The following is a 27,932-nucleotide window of genomic DNA, read 5'->3' on the forward strand; positions in this document are numbered from 1 at the left end:
TATTAAAGATGACTTTTGGTTATTCTTTATTATTGTTAAGAACGTTATTAGTAAAACAATTTATGACAAAGAATTAAAATCAAAGTTTTGCTTGTTCCAGTTCCAAAGCCTAATTTAACTGTCTTCAAACATTTTTTTACTTTTAATGCTCCAAGATTGTTTTATCTTATTTCTGTTAAATTAGACAATTTAGCACCATTAAATGAATGAAATGAAAGCCGAGATATTTTGAATTATAAATCTAAATTGAACCTCCAATGTTTAGAATTGACCTAACCATCGAAGAGTCAAATGCCATATAATTCTTTTCATTGCACAGTAAAATGTTGGATAGTTTATACACAAAGAGTAAATTTTTAACAGCAATTGAATGTATATTTTGTTCAAATTTAATTAAAATTTAATCATTAGATTGTTCAAACCATCTATTGGTTTAATATTGGTTTGTGGTTAATAGAACAGGCATATTTCTTCAATTATTATTGTAAATTAAATCATTAACCCTTCGCACGCCACTAATAAATCCATTGACTTTCCTATAACACCAAATTTACGCCAAAAGTATTTGAGTTATATCCGTGTTGAGTAGTTACAATAAGTTATATTTTACAAGTAAACAATTTTGGTTTCTTTAAGTTCAAAGCTAATTTTTATTATAACTAAATTATAAAACGTAAAAGGAAAAAATGATAAAACAGATAATTTCACTTAAAATTAGTGTATTTATTGATAAAAATAAAAAAGAACTATTTAAAAAACTGTTTATTTCAAATAAATTTTAATTTAATTTTTAAATGTAACTAAACTTTTTAGTTTAATTACATTTTACTATAAAACAAGATAAATATTTCAAACTAATCACAACACTACCACACGATTAAGAGTAATAAAGAGATGTAGTAGATACGCACATTGTAACAAGTGAGAAAGCGGTAACACATGCCACAGATATGTTTGGTTATGGCTCTGTTGGAGACGCAGAGAACTGACGAGCAGGTGGTCAGAGTTAGACAAAGCTCGCTCGCCTTCCCCTGCCGTTGAGTGAATGTCGTTTATAAATACTTCCTTGGCAACCACGATAAGCACAGAGCGTGCACTGGGCATTTCGAAGGCCTTTTGTGAATTAAAAAAACTTTCCAAGTAACATAATCTATAATATCGGATGTAACTGTATTTGGAGTTTTGATCAAATTCTACCATTCTAGTATATCTGTCTATCTGTCGACGGTGTGGGAAGGGTTCAATTGTTTTTTTTTTTTTTTTTTTTTTTCAGTGTTATAATTAAATTTTCTGTTGATATATTTATTTTCCGTTCCTATTGCCATAAAGTAATGAGTTCTGATATCTGATCCGTAGAAGGTCAATTCAAAAACATCAGTCAGACACTCATCCAGACGAAGCAGCCTCTGTTCTGGTGGTGCGGACAGCGAAGCCTAACCAAGTGGAGGGACCAGTGGCTAAACCTGTTCTTCCTGCTGACCAATCCGATGAACAGGGTAACTTATCTTCTCTTATTATTAAAATTTAGCTGATAAGAAAATGAATTAGATCATACACATCAAACTTTTGTGCACATATGTAAATCCTTAGAATTTTGAAAATTATTTGTCAATAGACATTCTGATGCAGTTTTGTAATTGTACTCTAAATCTACAATACAAATAGTTATATTATTTTGGTTTGGTATCTTTTTTTATGTAGTGCAAAAACAAAGTTCTAAAAAGTAAACTACTTAAACGGTTTCTAGGCGCAAAAAATTAATAAATTTACCAACCTTTGCTTTATCAATGTCTTCTAGTTCTGTAACTAATTTCCACATTACCTTGAAAATTAATCATTATAGATGTAAACAGAATCTGAGTGGCCTTATATTGTACTGACATGTAATCTACTTGTACATTGTAGTGACACATGATTTAAATATTTTGCCTTTGTTACAAAACTGGATTTGTTATTTTGTAATGAAAAATAAATAGTTGCATTTAGTACATCATTGTAAGATGTCCGCCATGGCTATTTAGCCTGTTTTTAATTTACACCACTCTTTTATAGTTATGTACAAAGGTGCTGTGAAGTGAAATTCCCTCAGAAATGTTAAAGACAATGCACTGTTTTCTGTCAGAAACTTCCTAAAAAATCTAATGGGTTTATATTAAAATATAATACACTAGGGATTCTTTGTTTAAAAGTCCGTATTGACGATGGAAGGTTTAAAAGGATAACATGATTTCGGATATTTGCCCTCGTTTATATGTTACAAAAGATATAACACAACATTTGGAGGATTGGAAATACTTTATTTCTGTATGTATTAATACCCTCCCACCTGACAAAGGATAGATTCCAATCCTTAAAACGTGTTATACCTTTTGTAACATATAACAATGCCAAATATCCTAAATCCTGTTACATGAACTAGGGATCTGATCATTTCACCACCCCAAATATACAGCCCTTCACTGTGAAACTGGTTCACTATAACATTAGGAATGATGTAACTGAATTTAAAGTTAGGTTATGGAGTTCTCTTACTTTGGGCATCCATTAAAAATTCATCATTGTCATTGGTGACCAGTTCAACTGTAATTGTGTTTTATTTACATAGTAAGTTAATAAAAATTGTATCGACAGTGGCCGGAGAAGAGTGGCTGTGTTGTACCATGTGCAGCTACAAAACGAAGAAAAAGAAAGCGATGCTGTCTCACGGCGCCACTGAGCATCAGATGGCTAAACCTTTCAAATGTTCTGTGTGCAACTATGAAAGTGCCACAGACCACATATTCAAAAGCCACCTTAAGGCCTACCATCCGGAGGAAGACGCTTGTGAAGTTAATATGCTGTACAAAAAGGTAAGACTCAAATCATATGTTGTTTAGAAATTCAAAATGTTATTATTCTATTATTTTCTGTGAATACAAATGAATATTGCTAGTTTAATGGAATATAGGTTTAATTACGAGTACTTAACGCAATGATATTTACTTAAGTGAATATTAATTATTGGTGGTGATAAATTCAATACAAGATCAAAAAGCCATTTGTACGATTTTGCCATGTTCTGTGAAATATGTCCTGGAAAACCACTAATCTTTGTAGACTGTTTCAAAATCCTACTAAAACAGATGAAACTATTGTCAAATATTATGATGGGAAAAACTTATGCAAAGTAAAAAGAAATTGTTCCTAATGTATGTCTTGTGTTTTTTTCTTGTGTACTTAGAAACAAAACTAATAACATTACATTATACTATTAATACAGAAAAAGTTATTTAAAAAAATATGTTGACTGATGGACCAGCATGATATTGTAATTTCCAGACAGACTTGCTTGGAAGAAAGGTGTTTTTTCACAACATGAGTACATTATTACATTTATGTAGGATATTTATATCCATTCTATTGTGGTTGGCATGACAGTTAACTTGTTAGCAATGTGCCCGGTCCATTTTGTTGGTTCGTGGTCAAAAACATACAATTTTTCGGTTCATTTTTAAATTTATATCATCATGTCTTTGTGTTAAAAAAAAGAATAGTTACTTAACTTACAGGCTGTTTACTTTTACCTACATGAGTTTTTTTTAGCACAGGGGCTGATAAGGGTTCTTGGAACTTGGGTGTGAAGTCCAGTGAACCAACTAATGACTTGCTTTTGGAATGTTCAATTTTACTGAAGTGTAATAAGGTGGATGGTCGTGGAAACTTATTTATTTGTTACGCAGTAGTGTTTTGTATGGACTTTGGTTGCACAAAGTTTACTGGGTAGCCTCTCTCTGAAAATACAACTGAATTTTAACGTTTATCCTTCTATTTACTTCAAAGATCCTTTTCTCTCTTGCCGTTGTTTGGTATAAATGTTTTTTTTTTTTTGCTGTAGGAAAAAAGCTGTGTTGGGTATCTTGTCTGCTTCAGTCACTGCGATATTCATAAAGGTTTCAGTACAGTCTAGAATTTTTTTTTTTTTTTGTTTGTGATTAAATTAATCAAAATTGTAATCATATCAGTGATTTTTTTATCTGTACTAGTTTCCTTTATTTTCTGAGTAAATGTTTTGAAATTCGTTTGACTTTTCGGTTAGTAGTTCTGTACTTGTGGAACCCCTGTAATGAATCATCTTTACATGTTTTACCATTTCTTTGGATATTCAGGTTGCAGTACTTTTATTAGAAATATAAAATATTAAAGTTACCTGATGCTTGGCGTAATCTGCTATTTGAGATTTCTTCCACAGCTGGAGGAGGAGATTTTTATTGTTATAACTATTATTATTATTTATTTAATAACTTTAAACTGTTAATTTTATAGGTCACTGAGGTTAAAAAACCGAATCTTGCACCTATTCCTCCTCTTTGGAAAAGAGATAATAAGAGGATAAAGCTCATTAGAGGAATTAAGTTGGACGAAAAGGGAGATGCACCGCCTCCAGTGGCCACCTGCATCAACATGGATGTGAGCGATCTTGACATCCTGGAGTTAAAGTTTGGGTCTTTTGGGCGACCTTCATATGACGGACTGTTTGAGTGTCCACGATGTCCCACCTTCCAAGTCAAGAATAGGCAAGAGATGCGAGAACATCTGTACAAGGATCTTGAGTACAAGCCGTAAGTTAAAAAAAAATTATGGATATATTTACTATAAGCAACCTGAATAATTTGTATCAATGGACTAAGAAGTGAACGAGAAAAAACATGCTGATAGTAATTTTTGAGTTCAGACAAAATGACTGGAATTGTAGACATTTATCAACCATTGATGGAGTAAATTTATTAATTAACTAGGTATTTATCTAATTATTTAATATGAGAGCAGTTATGGATTGGATTGTTTGATTTTAATATAGTAGTATGTTTATGTTTCTTTATGTATGTTAATTTAATTTATACACTATGTTATATTATGTATGGCTTATCACATACATAACATAGTTATGGTGGGAAGTGTTGATTGAGTGTGAATGTTGAGTTTAACTCCAGTTCACCTTCCTCTTAGTGCAGCGTCTGGAATCTGACTGGATTTAAATATAGATTTTTGTTATGTATTTTATTATTTGTATGACAGTTCCTTGTATACTTTGGCATGTACCAAATAAGAAATAAATTTCTGATTCTGTAAATTGAATATTAAATAGATTACACAATACAATAATTACTATTTGTAATCATAAAATGGATTTTAAAAATTCAAAGATCATTCCTGTAGAGAAACAGGTAATAAAGGCAATTCGGATGGGCAGTAATCGTATTTGTTTTACTATCTTTTTTTTCAGAAACTAATAAATAAATTAGTACATTATATAAATATAAAATAGAGTACATTTCTTAATGCTTTGTATAATTGATTGTACTATACATTATTTATGTAAACCTCTTTTGAAGCTTGTAATATTTTATTTAGTTTAGTTATATTCCTGTTAAATTATTGTTATGTCGTTTGTGTCAGGTTTTCCTGTGTAACATGCAAGTTTGCCACCACACAGAGAACCAAAGTTCTGAAACACATCAATAAAGTCCACAACATTGACTCGGAAAGATGTGCCGGCTATGTGGAGACAAATACAAACCAGGACATGGAAGACTGGGTATGTCTTATTATTCATCTTAAAATATATTTTAAACTTTCAAAAGTTGTTTGGAAATCAACTTTTATAAATACAGAAAACATTCTTAATGTTGATGACTAGAGTAGTTTTTGATTGAAATTACAGATGTTCGACAGCCGCATCTGGAAAGATTCATCGCATCATGAATGATTGATTGATAAGCAGCACACAAATAACAGATGGTTAAAACATGTTATAGTCGTACTTTTATAAATGTTCTTAATACATGTGTAAGGTAGTCAATCTATACTATCTTTATGTCTATCTGAGTTTAAGAATCCTGTCTCAGACCACAATTGGTAGAAACAGTGTTTTATGAATTATTAGGCGAGAGGGGTTTGTTTATATTCAGTATTGTTTCCCTGAGGCAAATCATTCTCACATTGGCTGTAAATTTTGTTGTTTTTAGTACTAAACTATTCGAGCAACAATTGCTTTAATCTTTTGAGGATCAGCAAACGATTTATCACATACGTGCATGAATGCGCGTGCGCACACACATACACAAAACTATTTGGGGTGGATCGAGCAGGCGATATGGATCATATTTGGAACGTTATAAGTTTCGTGCTTAGTATTAATAGGGTATATAAGTGTCTCATGTCATTCCTTACTGTAATTTTTATACAATTTTTGTATCTCCTATCCCAACATATAAGAACAGTTGTTTTCGTCTTCTGTTTTAAAATTAAAGAGTAATCCTGAATAAAATGCTGAAGAAACCATTTAAATATTTTAATATTAACTTGAATAAGTTGTGTTTTAACGAAAATGCTACAAGATGCACATTTTAGTCCTGGTCTTTCTAGTTAGAAAAAAATCTGCTTTTACTGATAAAATACTCTATTGGTATTTTAGTTTGTCAACACTAAATAGTTGAAAATTATGGTTTATTATATAATATCATTACTTTTAATCCCTGAAATATTTTAAAACTGTGAACAATAATGGGTCAGATCATGAATACATGTAATTTTAAATGACTTTGCTTCAGTATCAGTCTCTTTGCTTGGATTGGTTAGAAGGAAAGCTACCCCACATACTACAACGCCTACTAGACATTTTATTGCTGATAATATGCTGTTGAATTTCAGGTTGAAAAGGTTATTCGAACACAGATAGAGATAGCATCAACTAGAGAGCTCACAACCGAAGAATTTCTGCCAAAAACTATAACAGTAGTCAGAAAAAGAAGGAGATCCTCATTAGATGTGGGCAGCGAAGTGCAAACCGTCACCTCTCAACCCTCAACCTCCTCAGCAACTGCTTGTGGTTTATCTGTGCCTGTGGATGCAGAGAAACCATCCACCAGTGGTGTATCTGCCAACTGGAGTCCTGTGGAAGGAGGGGACACCCCTAGCTCTGCCTGCACTGCCACCAGTTACCTGACATCAGGTAAATATTTTAATATTTTCACATGATCTTGGACAGAATCATATGATTAGTCTCAGGATATTTCATATTTACGATTGAAAATCAAATCATTTATTGGCATAATTATAATAATACAGTTTTGTATGCACATCACAATACAACTAAAAAAAGTCACACCAATTAAAATAACTTAAATAATCACTCAATATAAAGATTCAAATATTTTTACATGATCTTAGACAGAATCACATGGTCACATAAGTATGTGACAATCCTATGCCATATATGCCACACAAAAATAATGTCTATACTACACAGATAAAATAAAGAGTTTATATTTTTTATAAATTATGCAAATAATTTTTGTATAGTTAAGTCTTTCATCTAAATAAACTGACTTTGTCTACAATTTTTATGTAAATCCTAATTTTTTTAAAGCTTGCGTACTTTTCAATAGTTTCATAATAACAAATGTTTGAAATAAAAATAATGTATTGCCAGGCTACCCTGGGCAGTCTAGAAGATCAGGTGTTGCTGCGGTAAATTAACAATAGCTGCTCAATTAAATTTGTGTTAAAAATTTAAATAATGGTTTACAAGAAAGATTACATCCCCCAAGATGATGACTTGAAGAGATCCATAACGAAACCAATGAAGATGGTAATATAAAAACAACTTATTTTCAAATAATTGTAAAATTTCACTCTAATGCAGTACTTTTGTAACTATCTTTGTCTTGATCAGGCTTATAAAAGTTTGATCTTAATCAAACCCCAAGTTTCTAAGTTATGAATTTCAAAGTTGCAGTTTGGTTGAAGAGTACCAAAGCCTTGGTACCCTGTTCGTTGTTGCCAAACGCAAATAAAATCACGTAAAATTTTAATGTAATTTCAGTTGTTGTAGCTCTAATGGTCAGTTTGTGGTTAACTCTCAAACTTTGGTATCTGAACTTTTTTATCCTCGAGTAGTTCAATTGTTATAATATTATCAGGAAATCTTTATATTTCCAGATAAAATTAATTGCTACTTTTGGTTCACTCACCACCGGAAAAATCAACTAGATCATTGAGTTAGATAAAAAAAATCAGGTAAAATAAGAAGGTGAATACTATTTTTGAATTCGCACAAGTTGAGCTAATTTTTAATGTAATACAAAGTAGTCAAAGATGTATCATTATGTCTTTGTATAGAATTGAACATCAGGCAGCAAATTTCTGTTTATTTTAAAATAACTTCACTAACTCAAAAACAAAAATAGTCTTAACATCCACTCTCAACAATTTTGATTTAATTTTCACTGTTAAGATGCTTAACCAAGTGTCTGTATCCCTCCCAAAATTCGAAATGGTTAAATATGGGATAAACTCCTCTCTTCTCTCTCCCTCTCTAAACAATTATAATTTAGATTTTATATGAAAATGTAAATTAAAACATAGGGATCCAATCCTATTTTTTTGATCCAGTGTTGTAAAAATGTTCAATTAATATTTTATTGTAGCAGTCTAAAAGAGAAAAAACTTGTGGAATAGTTTGGCAATACTTATTTATTTTTCTAAAGTGTAAGGATTCTATTGGTAAAAATTACTTTTAAAAAACTGTAATAATTTCCAACAATAAATTATTTTGTGTGTCAAATTGTTATGGATAAGCAACTTACTTATTACAAAAAAAAGACTGTGCTGTAGTGCATCTGTCCTTAAAATAATTGTTCTTGAAAATTATCTTCAAAATCAAATATTCACAATTTAACTATTTTACACCTTAGTTCAATTAAATCTCTCGTATGAAAAATATATATCTAATTGTTACCCTGCCACCACGATCTTGTTTTAGATGAAAAGGACATTTCAAAAAACTCACCAGAGAAGAAGAAAAGGAGGGAATCTCCATCAAAACACAGGTACTAAATCCATGTCCGGCAATGTATAAAAGAAGATAGGCTTCAGAACAAAATACATATAATTTTATGAATATAAAAACAATATTATTTTGTCTTTAAGTCTCTCCCTGTATTAAACGTGACAATACACACACATATATGGTGTTTTGTATGTAGGATTTTTTGTAGTATAATTAAATCAATTGTTGCTTGTAAACATTCACAAATTCAGGAAATTATTTGAAGTAAGAATAAAGAAGAGAGAATCATCTCTAGAACGAGTTTTATGAAATATGCAAATATACACTGCATTCATTTTGAAAATCTATTAAATAATTTGTATCTAGAAAATAATTATAAGATATTTTTTTATTATCCTTTATTGAATCTATTGTTGTTGTGGTATTACAAATTGTAACGAAAATATAGTGTCTTATTGTTAATTTTGCCGTAGCGGGCCAAACTTGATTACTCGCTATGTTTTATTTCATTGCGATGCAATCATTTTTTCCATGTTTTGTTGAATCTTTATTCCTTATAAACATCAAAAATTTCCTTTCTCAGTTTTTTATGTTTCCTGATTTTACAGTGACATGACGTAACAACACATAAATACTCATATGGTATGTATAATTTGCTATAACAGGACCATATATTTTTGTAGTAATTGTAAATGCTTGTTTGTTTTTTTCTGTTTATGTAACATAACTAACTATAACCAATTAAATATTATCTTTAAATTGTACATATGTGTCCCAGAAGAGTGTTCAATGTCCTGTGTAATGTGTAGTTTCTCCACCTGTTTCTGGATGTAAAGACAACCCAAACATTACCACTAGAGGATAGGGAAGGTATAAGGGTGTGTGACTGTATACTGCAGGATATAATATCTACATATTATACATCGATATATTTCATACTATATTCCTTTGAGGATTAAGATCATAAAATCTCTATGGCCTCTTTTTCCTTCTTCAGAATGAAGTGTCTATCAATAACAAGCATTTACTTTGACTCACCATATGATGTCATTAAAATAACTGTATAATCTGATTTATGAGAAAGGTTGGTCATAAATGCTCCAAACTTGAGTGAAAACAGAAATCTTGTTTTTAATTTCGCCAAAAATAAATTAAAGTTTTAGAAATAGATAATTTTGTCTTTGATTTCTGTGTCATTAAGAACCGGAGGAATATGTTAGAATTGACTCTTCTCTACTTCAAAACAGATTATATGTAGCTCAATGATTATCCCCAAAAGATTATTTTTATAATTTGAGCAGTTTTAAAGAGGAAGCAATACATTTATTAAATTTAAAATTTATTAAGTATTTGTGTTGTTCCTTCCATCATTAAAGAACAGATTAAAACTTGTCTTAACAGAAATTAATGAAAACCTCTCAAGGTTTTTAATTCTGTTCTTGAAAGATCATGCATTTAAAGTTTTCCATTCTGTTCTTTCCTCTGTCTAACTTTACTTTCTGTTTCAGATTTGGCTGCAATTACTGCAGTGTTACAACGAAGTTCAAAAATTTGATTGTACAACATATTAAAAAAACTCATCCTGATCTGCCTGTTAAAATAATTTCATTAGATAATCAGTTAATTGAAGGTGAATCAGTCGCTTACAGTTGTGTTCACTGTAATGCCACTGCATTGAATCTCACTAATTTGAAGGAACATTTTGTACAATCTCACAAAGAAAGTGGGCTTTTATTCAAGTTCAAGAAGACGAGTGTACTCTGTGAACTAGATTACGAGTGCTACTGGTGCAAGAACCAATATAATGTACGACATTTGGAACTTCACTGCAGAACAGATCATCCCGATCTGTGTGTCTTGATGGTGTCGCCGACAATTATGGAATATAAGTGTTCCCAGTGTGACCTTGTTTTATATTCAGTGGAAAACTTAAAAAGACATTTTCTTATGGATCACCCAACACAAGAGTTCTCGTACGTTATCGCCCACACACCAAAGTCGGATCTATCAGGAGAGAACAGTAGCCCTGCATCTAGTAACCCGGACAGTTCTGGTCAGATGAGGCAACAAAAACTGTACAAGTGTCCTATCTGTCACTTTGTTTGTTCACAGTACTGGCCGATGATAAAACATTTGAACAGGCACTTTGTCACGTACGTGTGCACTGAATGTGACAATGTGTATTCCACTGCTTTCGGTGCGAGGACTCACATAATGAATAAGCACAAGGGATCTGACGTAAAACCCGTCGTTTTAAAGGGATCTGATAAGGACATTGAACACGCCAAGAGTCAAATTGTCATCGTTTCTCATACAGGGAAAAAAAGAAAAATCACACGAGTTGAATTAAATAAGGCGGAAATGGAAGAGAAACGTCTTGAACAGACCCTGGAAATGTACTCCTATGACGAACCATTAAAAGTAGCCGTACATTCACCTATTAGAGAAACAGCTCGCAAGTCCACTGCATCTAGAAAGCGATTAATGTCTACCGTAGTGGGGGGGGCCCCAGTGTTACTTCAGTTTCCTCCTCAAAGGTCGAGGTCACCAAATAATCTTGCCAGTGACACGACCGTAAGTATTCCCTCCCATGGTAAATCCATCAGCCTACCTGCCCTTGTTCTCCAACAACTCGTCAAGTTTGATGCAAAGCTAGTCGTGGAAGATGTTTCCAACCAGAGAACATGACCTACAATTTTGCAGACTTTGCTTTGGGATCATGATTATTGTTAACTTATGTGCTTTGCTTGTAATTGCAAGTTTAGCAGCCAATACGATTGGCGCTTTTAATCTTTCCTTTTTTCATAATTTGTCAATGTGATTTATTAATATTTAAGGGTCTGTTAGCTTATATATGTAATGTTTTTTAAAATATTCAATATGTTTATACGTTCAATTATAATGTTAATTTTTTAACTATCAGTTATTGTATTTTTATATTCAAAGTATTAATTTATAGTTATGTTATTTTGCTTATTTTTGTTTTCTTATTTTCTGTCAGTAATTATATTTACATTTTACTTGTTTCATAATAATGATTCACTTTACAGTTGATTATTTCCACATAATAATTTAATTTACAATCATACATAAGCAATTTAGAATTTAACTTGTTAAAAGACTGTTAATCATTTATTGCCATATGTTGACCATAATATTAAATTGAGGTAGTCTAGTTTATGTTTCTTCTTTATCAGTTTATGTAGGCTACTTTAAGTATAACATTCCCTGTGATGTAAAGGAAATACAATTTTAATCGTAATTCAAATCCTCAGATTTGTTACGATATGTGTGCATGGTGGAATAAGTGTTTTATTTTGTACAACTCATTCTTTGATGGTTTTCATCCATTATCCTTATTGCAGTCAGTGGTTTAATTTTTAATATGCTTCCTAAGAGTAAAACTTTATTGACAAATGGAGCTAGGGATACTTTTTGCGGAGAAAAAATTATAATTATCCTCTATGATTTCACGAGGTGGTGGTTCTAATTTTAAAACATTTCTGTTGTGGTTTACTTACTTATCTGTGGTAATTAAATATCAGACAAGTTCCTGGTTTGATTTACGAGAACATCAAATTGGTTTTTTCCTTCTCTGAGCCATTTCAAAATTAAAAATCGTTAAGTCCGAGTCATTTCGATTTCACAGAACATTATTTAGGATAGGCAATACCTGCTGCTACTTTACATGTCTGGGGCAAATCACATGAGTCCCAGATGAACTGTGTGCGGAGCTATATTACACTGCTGTCCAGTTAAGTCGTCATCGGGGTAGAGATTCTGGGTTGCATTGACCAAACTTACTTTGATCCATGTCAACTTGTTTTTAAAGATTGACTTACTGAGAATAATATTCTAGTAACATTATGTAAACTTTCCATTCGGTGCTTTCCATCCAGCACAGGAGAGGGTCATAATGAACCAGAATGAGTTTAGGAGTGTTTAATCCTTATATAAAGAAAACATGCAATAATATCTAGCTGGAGATGAACTCTGGTATGACCTTGGGTCTTCATGACGAACCCTCTCGGGTGGGACCAAGAAACTGCATTATACTCTGCTCTATATAGCATGTCTCCTCTATATATGAACTTATATTCTCTAGGGTTTAATCTAGTTTTGCCTAGATCCGGTCAGTAGGACCAAATGAATGTGGGAAAACTTGACAGTTATCAAGAGAATGACATTTTTATTCCTTACCAAATCCATTGCAAGGGTGGTGAAGAGATTAGTTTCAATACGATTCAAGTAAAATATCGACTGTTCAATTGAAAAAAAGCTCTCTTATTTATGAAGGAAACAGGATTTTTCCGGACATTTGCCATCGTTCAATGAAACAAGAAATCAGTAACACTACGTTTCGAGATCTGCAATCTGATCTCTTCTTCAGGTAAAGAACTAACCTAATACATAATTACAAACTAGGTTAAAATAAACAAATCTTACTAAAGCGTTGTGGCACGCCTAAGTCAGGAATCACAATCTACATGTTGTTTTTCAACTTCACTAACTCTAAAGAGATGCACTTAATACAAGCAACTCTCTTATTTAGTTCACTTTTTTTTGTAAGAAACGAAATTATCAAATTACACCACTGTTTGCATTTTCATTAATTCAAACAATATGAATTTAAATTTTGTATACTTAACTATAATTGCTTATTCATTGCTTTTGTAAAAATAAAAATTGTATAAATGTACAATGTAATTTAACTATATTTAGATTCCTAATAAATTGTAAGTTTGTACAAAATGTACAGTGTACAAATATAGACCTCTGTATTTTATCATCAATATATAGGGACTTAGTTTATTCATTTTCTGTACCTACCTTAGTAGTAGCTATTTATGTTTTTTTTTAATGTTTGAAATACCCAATGTATATTCAACTGAAAATATTGTGATACTAAGCTAAGCAAGATTTTTTAAGAAAAATGTATCATAACAATTTATTCTCCATAATATTAGACATAGAATCACATTGAAATGTTGACATGGGCCACCCCAACTCTTCACCTGGAATGCTAGCTCAGCATTTAAAAAAAACTCATCCCAAAACTTTTGTAATTTGTGCTACGATAATTTCAGAAAGTTCAAAATTCACGGTTATGTGTATTAATACATTGTTTGCTCCACAAAGACAAAAAACTGTGGTAAAATATTTTAGTTTTAGACCATGGAAGTGAAAGGAACAATGCATGGGATTCTCAGAGTGGTTACTCAATTTAGAGAAAGACACTTAAAAACTCTACTTAAATACTGCAATGTTTAAATGTTCAGCGAATGGTTTTGTTTAAAATTTGTTATGAGTGCTTTTGGTGAGAATGCCTGTTCTGAGTGTTAAAGAGATAATAGTTTATATGTGGCCTTAACCTGATTGTATTGTTATTCCATACAATAGGTTATTATTATTGTAGTTTTTTACATTCATAAGATGACAAAAGTGAATCATAGAAAAACCTTCTATGAGTTCTTTGTGTTACATTTTTTTACATAATATCTCAATTAAATTTGAAATTATTTTTCTTGTTAAATAAACAAAATGATACATTCATTTTAGGTCTCGTCATTTTACCTGTTTATACCCAATAGTCTAATAGATATTTATCTATCATATGAAAAAGACTACATCTTATCACTTAAACCACCAAGTTCTAAGTTGCATTTGTATAACACCAAGTCTTAACTTCATATTTGTCCAATCATTGGATTGTGTTAATGTCGGCCTAAAAACTTACTGAAGCAGGAAGGACATGGACAAAGGACATGGAAGGTTTGGTCGGGACATGGAATGAAATATATTTTTATGTATTCGACAAATCCACATTTCTGAAAACTAGGTTCAAGATATGATTTTCTACTTGCCAAATCTACTAGCTGTCCATAAAGTAACTTTGATGTTTTGAAAAGAGATATTAAAATGTTAAACAATTAAATTGAAAAATAAACATAATAGACTATGTACTTTTTAAAGGTTCATTTTAAGCTATTTTTCTATGAAATTGCCATTAGAAATGAAGGCAGTTATATTATGGGACAAGTTCTTTAATGTTCTGTTTCTTGTGATGTCAACCACAGCTTTACATTGGCATGCAGTTTTGTACAAGGCACCATGCCCTTGTCTACTTTTTTGTTTCACAATGGACATGCCTTCACTTGCAATGTTATTGATAATGTGCCATTTTTATTTGACCCTTCCAGGAAGGTCAATGCTTCAACAAGTCTGTTTTAATTTTAATTTCTTCTCTAGGAGCTCCATAACTCACCTAGCACAAATTGGTCAAGTTTTTCCACCACAATTATTTGCATTCAACTCTGTGAAATTTTGAAAATATTTTTGAAGTTTCATAGATTCTCTGACCAATTAGAAGTGATTTTAAACTAAATTAGTCAGCAATAACTCTTTCCAGTACTATTTTTATTTTTGGGATGAAACCTTTTGAAACCTATGGTTACACTTTCAGGCGACTGCAATCGCCTTTTTTCTGACAAGTTAAGCCAATCACATGGCAATCCTTATCGTGTGCATTGGTAACTTATAGTTATTTTTTAAATCAATGCACCATTGCATTGTCTTTCACTTATCCCTTTCCTAGACATCACAAAATAAATAATAATTTTGTATTGGTCTGTGCCTTTTTGTCATCAAGAACTTGATCACGGAATACACAACACATTTAACAAGATTTCTTATTGCACACAGAAACTTTTTCATTTCAATTTCCAATAGTTTTATCAATGAATACAAACCTTATAAGAAGCGCAAAGCTTATGGAGAATAGTCTGCCAAGTTGGTTTCCCGCCAAAACGAGCTTAGCGCGTCCGCCGCTAGGAGCGCTTGTTTCCCCCTCATTCCCTCTCGCTCTAGCTTGTTCTCTCTCTCTGTCTAACTGGCCGCGCGTTGTATTTGTAGCGCGCACGCACACTACTATTTTAATATAGTAATTTTTAGATGGTATTTTAGTAATTACACAGTGTGTAAATTAACTGGACTAACCCAAGTCCCTTTAACCGCGTGATGTGAGGTGACTGGCCGTGCTGAGGAAATGCAAGGGTCAGCACTCGTCAGCACGGGTCGGCAGTCGAGTTGAGGGCTCGGAGGTAGGCGGAGGGATTGGCAATGTAGAGTGTGTGAAGTAAGTTTATTTTGGTGGAGTGAGATGCGAACACACCGGTACACATATAGTAGTTTGGGTGCGCCTACGAGTGTTTTAGTGCATTTTGAATATAGATTGGACTCAAACAAAGGAGAAACGTGAGTAATTATTTCAAGACCCTTCTCAACCACTATTCTAAATTTCCCTACGAGCTAGGGTGGTGGCAGCAAAACGCTATCCCTTTTATTAACCATGAGCCTCTCTGGCTAATATCGGAGGGCTTACAGTGGTGACCAGCGGTGGGATACGATAATTAAACCAGCAAATTATTTCAAAATGATTTCAAAACTTTAAAAGAACTCTAAAAGAAATAAAGAAGTGTACCACGTGGTTGAGAAAATTATTAGAACATTTCAGTTTACACTCCATTATCCAAATAACTACTATTCTAAATTCATTTACAAATTAATTGCAATGTTATATTTCTAAATTTCGAGTAAATTCAACTTATATGAACGAAGATGGACTTGGATTAGTTCTGTGTGCTTATTACACCATGTGCAACGCCATTACACTATGAAGCGGAAGTTGGACGCCATCATCATACGTCATCATAGAACATAGAAAGGAACAAGGAGGGCATACGTCACCGGACATCCAGTGATCCAGACCGGAACTACCAACTGCCGACCACTGTCTACGCAGATGTTGTCATCTCCGTCAACGCAGTCACGATCATCCACAGCCTTCGAGATGGCAGCCCTGTCACTATTTGGTGAGCAGTGGGAACTTTGTTAAATTAAATTAAATTAAATCATTGGCGAAACCTAAGATTAGACTACGTATTATTAGTAAATAGTTGGTTAAATAATATGGTTCAAAATGCTTTGGAAATAAATGGTGAATGCAGCATTGAGGCCAGGCTTTAAGCATTAAACTTCTTTATTGACAAACAGATTCAGAATTATTTAAATAAGAGAAATTAAAAGGATAACATCCTAGTATTTTATTTTGCCAAAGCCTCCATGTCAGGTCGTCACCTCCAGGGCATTCAGTCCATCATGTTTTCAGCGTAAATATAAGCAGAATAACGTGTTGATTAAAATCATTTGCTTGGAAATAGGGATATGCCAATGATTCTATATTAGCTTACTGTTCAATTTGATTGATAATTCATTAATATCTGTATACAAAAAGAAACCCGTAGAAATTTTAATATAAGTGTAAAAGAGTATAATAGCAATAATTGTTGGAAGTAACTTGTTGCTGACTTATAAAAAGGGTAAATTTCGAATTATACTGAAAACAAAGTGGTATCAGTTAATGTGATTAACTATTAGAGTATATAAGTAATAGCACATAGTATATCATATAACAAATACGATTATTTAATATTATTGCAGCTGTATTGAGTCACATTACAGTATTGATATACTTGTATATCGAGGCATTGTTAGACTATTGATCCATTGATAACTCAATACTACCGATTAGTGATTGGTATCATTTGGAAATCGAAAAACTTTATTGTTTGATTGATCCATTATCGAAAATTGAAAAAAAAAAAAAGGGGAAAAGTTATTTTACTGAAAAATAGGGAAACTAGTTATTCACATTGTTGCTGTCAATGTCTTTTAGGGATTTCATTTAGAGCGTTTAAGTTTAACTATTGAATATCACTGATAACCTAGAGAATTGTATAGCTACTGTATTCCAAAGAGGAAAACCAAATTTTTTTAAATTATTAACGATGGGCACTGTACACCTAGAAGGGAAGACCGTTGAGGTCCAAGACGCCTTTGATGCCATATCGAATAAAGTGAGGTCGCTTCAAGTAACACTAGATGAAACGTTAGCCAACGCTTCTACCTCCGCGGTGAACAAAACTGAAACATCTCCGTACCCGATGGACATGACCCTTGCAGACAGCAAGCCGTCATTTGAGCTTGTCTCAAGTATAGCCCATTACGATGGAGAGAAAGCAGATCTAGTCGCCCCCTTCTTTGACAACATCGAAGGAATTGGAGAGCTCAGCAATTGGAGTGAAGCTCAAAAACTTCAAGTTTTAAAACTTAAACTAACAGGCAGTGCTCTACAGTTTGCAAAGTCAGACGAAAAATGTAAAAACTCAACAACTTTAGAAGAAATAAAAGCTGCTTTTATGGAAAGATTCGGCGATAGCCTACCAGATCATTACTACTTCGAGCAATTGGCTAGCATACGACAAAACAGAGGAGAAACTATTGAGCAGTTCTCTGACCGAGTAAAAAGGGTCAGTGATAAAACTCTAAGAGTTACAAACAACGCTGAAGCAAACCAAATTCTGAGAGAAGAGGCCGATAGAAGAGCCATGGATGCCTTTGTAAGAGGATTAAATGGTGAAATAGGACGGCAGACCAGGATCAAGTTCCCTAAAACATTCAGAGAAGCTGTAACCACGGCGATAGCTCTAAACAACTTAGAGAAAAGACCATCCGAATTTGAGGAGAAGACAAGGCGAGTTTTTGGAACGATCACCGATACTACGTGTTACACTTGTGGGAAACCAGGCCATAAAGCCAGAGAATGCCAATCCAGGCGAGTAGATATTGTATGTTATACATGTAAGAAGAAAGGTCACAAAGAGAGGGATTGTAGAAGCAAAAGTGAAACAACTACCTATTATTGTGAAAATTGCCGAAAACCTGGACACACAGCAAACAATTGTTGGGGTATGAGAAATACAGCATTAGGAAGAGGCGCAGCTAGAGGAGGAACCTTCAGGAGCAGAGGGTATCAGCATGGAGGACGTGGATCAGCTTCGAACACGTTAAACCACAACGAGGGACCCAGGCACGCCGCTGGGAACCTCAGAAATCATTAAATCTGAACCACACGGGACTCAGACAGGCGAAGTTGAATTTCAAAGCTGTTGCCACTTTGACACAAGAAAATGTGAGTGAATTAATTGTACAAGGGTGCATAGGAGGAGTGAACGGTCTCATTGTAATCGATACAGGAGCACAAGTATCACTGATCGATAGGACAATGGCTCAGAACAAGCTAACTCCAACTGAAATCCAAATACGAGGTATCACTGGTGCTGTTATGAACGTTTACGGCACTGTAACAGAGACCTTGCAACTGGAGTTACTTGATTTAAAATGTGACTTCGTAGCAACAGATCTCCCTGAAGATTATATTGCTATCCTAGGATACGATGTTTTGAAACGAAAAAAGGCTGTGATTGACCTTGAGAATAAGTCTCTGAGTATTGGAAACAAGATAGCATGCAGTTTCCATGAAAGAGAATCCCCTGTAACTCGAAGCAGGAGAAGTGGCATTGGCATTGTTCAATGTTCCCACGAAACAAGTTCAACAAACCTTAATCCACCAAAACAAATCCTGAAGGAAGAAATACCTGACATTTTAGCGTATAGTCGCACAAACATCAACGTGCCTGCCCGTTCAGAAATGCTTATTCAAGTAAAATTAAGCAAAAACAAAAAGGATCAAATGGAACAAATGGAAGGAAAAACAGTAATTACAGAACCAGCGTTAGTAAAAGTTCATGGCATCAATGTCGCTAGAAGCCTTTCAAAAGTGAATAAAGGAATGTGTTGGACCAAAATCATAAATATCACCTCTGAAAATTTAGTGATATACAAGAATACGCTGCTCTGCAAAATAGAAGAGCCACACAGTGAAGCAAATAAAGGAGCATGGAAACGAGTAAATCTAACACAAAATAGGACAGAGGAATTCAATGGAAAACTTGAAGAAAAATTAAAGCACCTCCCAACTGAAGACCAAAATAAATTAAAAAATGTTCTCCAACGCTACAAGCGTCTATTTAGCTTAGGAGGAATAGAGAATTTGGGGTGTACTTCTTTAGTTACTCACAAAATCAACACGAGCCAACATCCTCCGATCAATAAGAAACCTTACAGAGTGCCACAATCACAGAGAGGTACTCTACAAAATTTGATACAAGAACAATTAGATAAAGGTGTAATTGTACCCAGTACTTCCCCATGGTCAGCACCGGTAATCATTGTCCCCAAGAAAGCAGGCTCTGATGGTACCATCAGTTATCGTCTATGTGTAGACTATCGGGAACTCAATAAAATTACAGTTCCGGAAATATATCCCCTTCCAGATATACATGAAACTTTAGACATGTTAGGAGGCAGTCAGTACTTCTCGGCACTGGATCTGAATTCAGGTTTCTATCAGGTAAAAATGCACCCTGAAAGTCAAGAGAAGACGGCCTTCAGTACTCCTGATGGTCATTATGAATATACACGCATGCCAATGGGATTGATCAATTCTCCTTCTGTATTTCAACGATTGGTTGATACTACTCTCACAGGTCTGAAAGGAAAAGCATGTTTGCCCTACATGGATGATATCCTAATCTTCAGTTCGAGTATTGATCAGCACGCTAAAGATCTTAGTGAAGTTCTAGAGAGATTTCAAGAGGTAAATTTGAGTATCCAGTTGAAGAAATGCCAAATAGCAAAGTCTGAAATTAACTTCCTAGGCCATGTTGTATCGAGAGATGGAATCAAACCATGTCAGAATAAGATTGAAGCTGTCAAAAATTTTCCAAGACCCAAGAATGAAAAGGAACTTCGTGGATTTATAGGACTATGTAGTTACTATAGGAGGCATGTACCGAAATTTGCCGACATCGCTAAACCTCTGACAAAATTAACCAAAAAAGACCAAAAGTTTGAGTGGAACGAAGAAGCGGAAACATCATTTGAAAAATTGAAGACCATCCTTGTAACTGAACCTTTATTAGTGTATCCAAATTTCTCCAAGGAATTCGTCTTAAGCACTGATGCAAGTAATGTTGCACTTGGCGCAGTATTAGGACAAGTGATTAATGGAATAGAACACCCTATCGCCTATGCGTCAAGACAGTTAAACTCTGCTGAGCAGAATTATACAGTAACAGAAAAAGAACTTTTAGCAGTTGTATGGGCAGTAAAGTATTTCCGATGCTACCTGTACGGACGATCATTCTCCTTGTATACTGATCACAGCGCAATCAGATGGCTGCTGTCGCTAAAAGATCCTTCGAGTAGACTCACTAGATGGGCACTGAAATTGGCTGAATATGACTACAAGGTATTCCATAAACCAGGGATAAAAAATCAAAACGCTGATTGTCTGAGCAGAATTGTGTGCAAGAATACTGTGGAAAGTCTACCTATATTGGATGTGGACAGCATTAAAGAAAATCAATGTAAGGATGAAGAGTGCCAGAGATTGAAAAAATACCCTCAGTTCAAAACAAGTCCACAAGGAGTCATCTATATAAAGAGGCAGGACAGACAACTGATAGTCGTTCCAAGACGGTTAAGAGAGAAGGTTATTCGTTTACACCATGATATCCCGACAGCAGGTCATGGAGGTATCAAGAAGACGATGTTAAGAATCCAAGAAAAGTTTTATTGGCCGAAAATGAAATTAGATGTTGTCTCCTTTATCAGAGCATGTGATCCATGCAATAAAAGAATGGATTACGGAAAAACTAAAGCACCTTTAGGTAAATTTCAAGAAAGTACAGAATTTGGATACCGGATTTCGTGTGACATTGTTGGCCCATTACCCCTAACAAGCTCCAAAAACAAATACATACTGACAGTTATAGATCATTTTACAAGGTACGGAGAGTTTATTGCATTGCCAGACCAAACTGCAGAAACAATAGCTCGAGCACTTGTGCAGAGAGTCATTACGAAGATGGGAGTACCCTGTGAATTAATTACTGATCAAGGCTCAAATTTCACATCCGAAATAATGAAAAGCATGTGTGCTCTACTAAGAATAAAGAAACTTCAAACCACCGCATATCATCCCATGAGCAATGGTAGAACAGAAAGAGTTCATAGATCCATACCCAAGATGCTAAGTCATTATGTCAACCGAAATCAAACAGACTGGGACGAGCTCCTACCAATGGTAAATATGGCTTATAACTCTCAAGTGCATGATTCAACAGGATTTTCTCCTTTTGAGCTAGTCTTTGGAAGAGAGATGAAGACTCCCTTAGAAGATGATCTATTGATCACAGAAGAAGATGATGGTTACCCTGATTATGTCGAAGATCTTAAGATGAAGTTGAATGCCGTAAGGAATTTGTCTCAACAATGCCAAGACCATGCAAGAACCCAGCAAAAGAGACAATACGACAAGAATTCTAAGCTAAATAAATTTGAAGAGGGCCAACGAGTATACCTTCACGTGCCCCAAGTGAAAAAAGGAAGAGTGAAGAAGTTGTCTAGACCATGGAAAGGTCCATACACAATTGTCAAGGTTATATCAGATTTGAATGTCGTACTCCGAATTAAAAGGAAGAATGTAACTGTACATGTGAATCGAGTAAAACCTGTCACCGAGTTTAAGTTGCAAGAACAAGGAAGTAGCCAAAATGATCCAAAAGCTGCTCAGGTAGCAGAAGAAGAAGAACAGGAAGAAATCATTGAAGAGACCGAAGACCATGAAGAGGCATTCAATAGAGTAGCCGGACAAAATGAAGAACAAGACAGGAGAGAACCAAGCCCAGGAACCGCAGAAGAGCGACCAGGCCCTTTTAGATCCATAAGAGATAGAAGAAAACCGTGTAGATTCAAAGACTATGAAGTTTATTAAATAATAGGAATGTATATACATATTGTTATGACAGTGAACGTGTATTGCATCGTTTATTTAGTAGTTAAAAGTAAACGCAATGTATTGAATAATTATGTATTGTTTGTTATTTGAGGATGTTATATGATACACTAAAATATTCCTCGTTAGTATGTTATGCTTCTTGTCTGATGTGTAAGTAAAAGATGTTTTAGAGTACCACGTACAAAGTAGAATGCAATAGTTACTCCGAATTGAATGGGTTGTATGCGTGAGTATGAATGTTGTATGACTGTGAAACGAATGTTGATGAATGGGTATGCAAGGTGTGTGAATAAAAACCAAATTAAAGGATCCAAACAATTCAAATGTGTGATTGAGTACACTATAAGGAAAGAAGTTATATCTACGCAGGTTAAGATAAGAAACATAAGATCAAGCTGTACGTAATAAAATAAATTCGAATAAGTCAGGATATTCATGAAGTAAACAATTATTAGGATCTAAATGATGATTTCAGGAATACTTGTACTCTTTGTCGAGACAGGAATGGCAGAGAATGAAATGACACAGGGAATCGTTTTCAAGAAACTTCATGACACAATTATTTCCGAGGATGAATGGAAGATTGTATTAGATTTTAATATGATAGAAATAAGAGACGAACTTGAGTCACTTAAGACATTGTGCACAGACTTAGTTTATTATACGAACACTAGTGTAAATGTGTGGGATGAGGACTTTGCTTTCGAATATAGTAGAATTAAGACCGGGATAGACCAGTATGAATCCGATGTAAGTGACTTATTTAGACTTCTACCTACAGAACGCTCCAAGCGAGGACTAGTTGATGCAGGAGGATATGCATTGAAATGGTTGTTTGGTGTGCCCACTAGCGAAGATATGGAACAAGTTAATAGTAAAGTTGAAGAGATAAAAAAGATTAGCGGATCACTGTTGAGTTCTAGAGAAAACCAAATCACCTTAATGAAAGACATGAATGAAAAGATGGTAACAAATACTAAAGCCATATCAGAGATAATGACTAAACTTACTCATTCAAATAGCATGTTAATCACTTCACTCCAAGGATTCGAACAAGAAAACATTATGCTACATCGTTCATTAACAAAACATTTAAAATCTGTCAGTCTAGCACGTCATTTAGGTCAAACCATAGATGAAGCAAAGTTAAGAATTGTTGAGTTTAGGCAAGCTTTAGAATTAGTAAACACAGGTAGAATAAGCAGCAAATTACTACCACCCCATGAGTTTGTAAACATATTGCTTGACATAGGAAAAGTCATACCTCGTCATTTGAAACTAATTATACCAGTTAATGAAGAGGACGTATTTATGTATTACACCTTTTGCACTGCTCATGCTTTAGCCACCAAGACAGGAATTAGATTGATCGTAACTGTACCTTTAAGTTCGCAAGACAGACGTCTTGAACTTTATAAAGTAGAAGTTATTCCATTGTACCAAACAAACCTTCAACATTGGTTAAAATGGAATGTACAAGTTGATTATTTGTTGATCTCCAAAGAGAGACAGTATTATGCACCTATCGATTTTAACACACTAAGTCAGTGTAGACTAAGTCATTTTTATTTGTGTCCTAACTCTATAAATGTATTGCATCATAGCGTTAATGATTGTATATTCGCTCTATTCATGGGATCTAACCTAGTCACAGAAAAATGTTCACGAACCTTAACCATAAATGTAACTTCACCTGTATGGATCCAAAACGGCAATGATTGGATCTATAGCCTAAAGGAACCATATAAAGTCATACTTAATTGTATGAGGAGTTCTGATGGAGAAAACTCAGTTATCTCTCCACCACATCTAGGTTATTTAGAATTAACTTTAAACAAGTCTGGAATATTAAAACAGGCTTCAAGTTGCGCTATCTTTGGTAAATATAATAAGTTATTCTCGAGGACTCAAGGAAATATAAAATATAAATTTGACATTAACCATTTGCACATCCCAAAGATTAATCTGTTGCTATCTCACGAAGAAAATCTAATCTTTAAAAACAGTAGCTTGTTATTTGAAACAATGCAAAAAGTCAAGGACAATCTTAAAGATAATCACATAGAACTAGACCTTAACAAGCTTTTAAATGATACACATGTTTTGTACCCTAGTATCAAAGAAAGTATAGAAACCCCACTGAACTATTTCTACATTATCATAGTTTCAATGTTTATTTTGTTCATTTTGAATAGTGTACTTTGCGTAGTTTTGTTTTGTCACAGGAAAATGCCAACCTGTGCGAGGATGTCCTCAGTTGCTGAGCGGCAAGCCCCAACCATTCGAGTAGAACATGGAACTCCGCTCGCAGAAATTATTCAGGAGTCTTCCTTTGTTCAATTCAATACACCAAGCCCGCCTTGAAGTACGGTATTGTGAAATTCATTGTAGTGCTGAACCAGTCAGGTCAGTGTTGCAAAGACTATATTTGTTATAAATATGTGGGGACTTGCCAAGCTCAAGAAATGTAATGTAGTTAGGAGGACATATATCTTAAGTGATTGTCAATGTCAAGTAGAATTAAATTGTAGATTATAAGAACTTACGCAGCCTAAAATACTATTTTGTCCTTTTAAGTTGTGAAAAAATGATGTAATGTAAAATGTTATCCTATACATTTTTTTTTTGAAGTATTGTAAATGTTTGTTATATTCTGAGAATCTAAGATGTATCACCATGAAAATTCTGTATGATCCATCTTTCCTGAAAGGGAGAGTGATGTAGCGCGCACGCACACTACTATTTTAATATAGTAATTTTTAGATGGTATTTTAGTAATTACACAGTGTGTAAATTAACTGGACTAACCCAAGTCCCTTTAACCGCGTGATGTGAGGTGACTGGCCGTGCTGAGGAAATGCAAGGGTCAGCACTCGTCAGCACGGGTCGGCAGTCGAGTTGAGGGCTCGGAGGTAGGCGGAGGGATTGGCAATGTAGAGTGTGTGAAGTAAGTTTATTTTGGTGGAGTGAGATGCGAAACACACCGGTACACATATAGTAGTTTGGGTGCGCCTACGAGTGTTTTAGTGCATTTTGAATATAGATTGGACTCAAACAAAGGAGAAACGTGAGTAATTATTTCAAGACCCTTCTCAACCACTATTCTAAATTTCCCTACGAGCTAGGGTGGTGGCAGCAAAACGCTATCCCTTTTATTAACCATGAGCCTCTCTGGCTAATATCGGAGGGCTTACATATTCTCATTCGCTCCCGCTCTGTCTTCTGTCTCACTCTAGCTCGCCACGCCACGAGCGCCCTTCACGCTGCCTAGCGGTGGACGCGCTAAGCTTGCCAAATTCAAATAAAAATTGGCAGACTTTTTAACATTGGCTTTGCGCTTCTTATAAGGTTTGTATTCATTGGTTTTATTGATCAACACACTTGTAATAGTGTTGTTATTTATGGAAGCAGTTGAGGTGATGGAATAGGTTTTTGGTTTTGACTTTTTTCTTTACAAGTCCCTTCGAGTTAAAGTGGCCAGTTTAATTTCTCAAACGTATATGTATGTATTGCTATGTTGTTTTTTTATTAAGAGAAATAAAATTTATTTATTCACTTGCCATCATGCAAGAATATGAATTACCAATAAAGCCAAATAATTATTGTATCGGCACTAACTCTTTCTGATCAGTATCAACAAGTAATCCACTTTCTTATCATAGGCTAACTACTTGGGTTTCAAAATTGTTAGATACTATATTACAATTAATAACTTAATATTTTTTATTTTTCAAAGCAAACCGTAACCACAAATATGAATTTGTACATGTAAATAGTTCATGATAGTAAAGTTTGGAGTACATATCTGTATGTTGGTCTGGATCAAGCATATACAATGGGAAGTAAATTTCATGGAACATGATAATTATGGATTTTGGAATAGGCTATTTCTACTTTAATGTTACTTTGAGAAGTTTAATGAAATGTTGTTTTAATGGAAGTAATTCCTGTATTTCATATAAAAACAGGAATGGTACGTGGATTATATTATTCTTAAGATATAGCGTATATATATACAGTCTTAAGAATTAATGTTACTACTTTGTTGGAAGACAATCTGATTACAAAACAGTCAGTGTGGGCCCTGTCCAAAACTAGATGAATCTTAGATACTTAGTCATACAAGGATCTCTGGGCCTGCCATATTTATGTTTAAAGCTAAACTCAGAGACTTCTATAAAAGTTTATTAGGTTTTTGGGTTTGTTCCATGATTTTATTTAAGCTTAGGACGGTTCAGCTGTGCTCCGCTAAGTCTGGTTGTCCATAGAGCCTGCATTCTTGTTTAATCCCGTCTTAATTACATGTCAAGAAGGATTGTGCTCTGTTCTGAGAACTAATGCACAATAATTTAATAATTATATACAAGATGAGGCAGACCCATCCGCGAAGTATAAAGGCTGAACCGAGAAACATACCTTCTTCGTTATAACGAAAAACCGCCAAAGAATTCAGGAAAATAATTTGTTAACACCCAAAATGGCACTTTTGCGAGGGTAGCTCCAGTTCACCTATAGTACCTCTTAGTGTAGCGTCTAGAGTCTGATGTTGGCATAGACTTGAGTCGTGGGATCTGGATGTTTAATATCACTTAGGTGATATTTTAATTATTACTTATTATTTAGGATTTAATAGGATTTAAATAATACGGCACATGTTCACAACACAATGTATTCTTCCAACCATCTTCTTAAATCTATCTTACGTGGAGCTGTGTGCCATTACAATACCGGTACACTGCCACATTCATATCAATATAGATATGTACTATATAAAATATACAACATATTACCAATATGTAACACTGGAGTCATGTCCATCTGAATGGATATAAAAAAGTTTACTATGAATAAGCTCAAAACGAACTCTACATCGTTTTAACATCAGATGTCTCATCATTTACAACAGACTAATCGCAGTAGCTGTAGATAAACTCTACATTCACATTGAATCCCAATTGCTTCCCAAGATTGGAACCATTGGTATAAAACATCTAAGAACTTTTTGGGAGTGTCAAAAGTTGTGAAGTAACCAGTATTTTTCCGGACATTTGGCATCGTTCAGTGATACAAAAAATTAGTAACACTACGTTTCGAGATCTGCAATCTGATCTCTTTTTCAGGTAAATAACTAACCTAACACATAATTACAAACTAGGTTAAAATAAACAAATCATACATTAAAAACTGTATATCTACTGAGTCAAGTACAATAGTAGCGTTTCCTTTATCGGCTGGCAAGATTTTGATCGTGTTGTCTTTCTCAAGGACCGACATGGCCTTTTTCTTTTCTATTGTCAAATTGGGCTTTATGGGAAGAATTTTCGTGAGCAAAAGATTGGC

General features: G+C 34.1%; 1 protein-coding gene across 2 annotated transcripts in view; it reads left to right on the forward strand.

Moving 5' to 3' along the window:
- LOC124368833 overlaps positions 1-12,134 on the forward strand; it is a 43,299-nt gene extending 31,165 nt beyond the window's left edge. The window contains exons 14-21 of one of the 2 annotated variants that reach the window (XM_046826251.1): positions 1,357-1,496; positions 2,632-2,849; positions 4,303-4,598; positions 5,437-5,575; positions 6,691-6,991; positions 8,804-8,870; positions 9,439-9,472; positions 10,339-10,527. In XM_046826251.1, coding sequence (XP_046682207.1) covers positions 1,357-1,496; positions 2,632-2,849; positions 4,303-4,598; positions 5,437-5,575; positions 6,691-6,991; positions 8,804-8,870; positions 9,439-9,451 — 1,174 coding nt within the window. In that variant the 3' untranslated portion in view covers positions 9,452-9,472; positions 10,339-10,527. Of the gene's footprint in view, positions 1-1,356; positions 1,497-2,631; positions 2,850-4,302; positions 4,599-5,436; positions 5,576-6,690; positions 6,992-8,803; positions 8,871-9,438; positions 9,473-10,338 lie in introns of both variants that reach the window. The other variant, XM_046826250.1, reaches the window with a different exon arrangement.
- Positions 12,135-27,932: the final 15,798 nt, after the last annotated feature.

The sequence above is a fragment of the Homalodisca vitripennis genome, chromosome X, assembly GCF_021130785.1.
Source record: "Homalodisca vitripennis isolate AUS2020 chromosome X, UT_GWSS_2.1, whole genome shotgun sequence".
NCBI lineage: Eukaryota > Metazoa > Arthropoda > Insecta > Hemiptera > Cicadellidae > Homalodisca > Homalodisca vitripennis.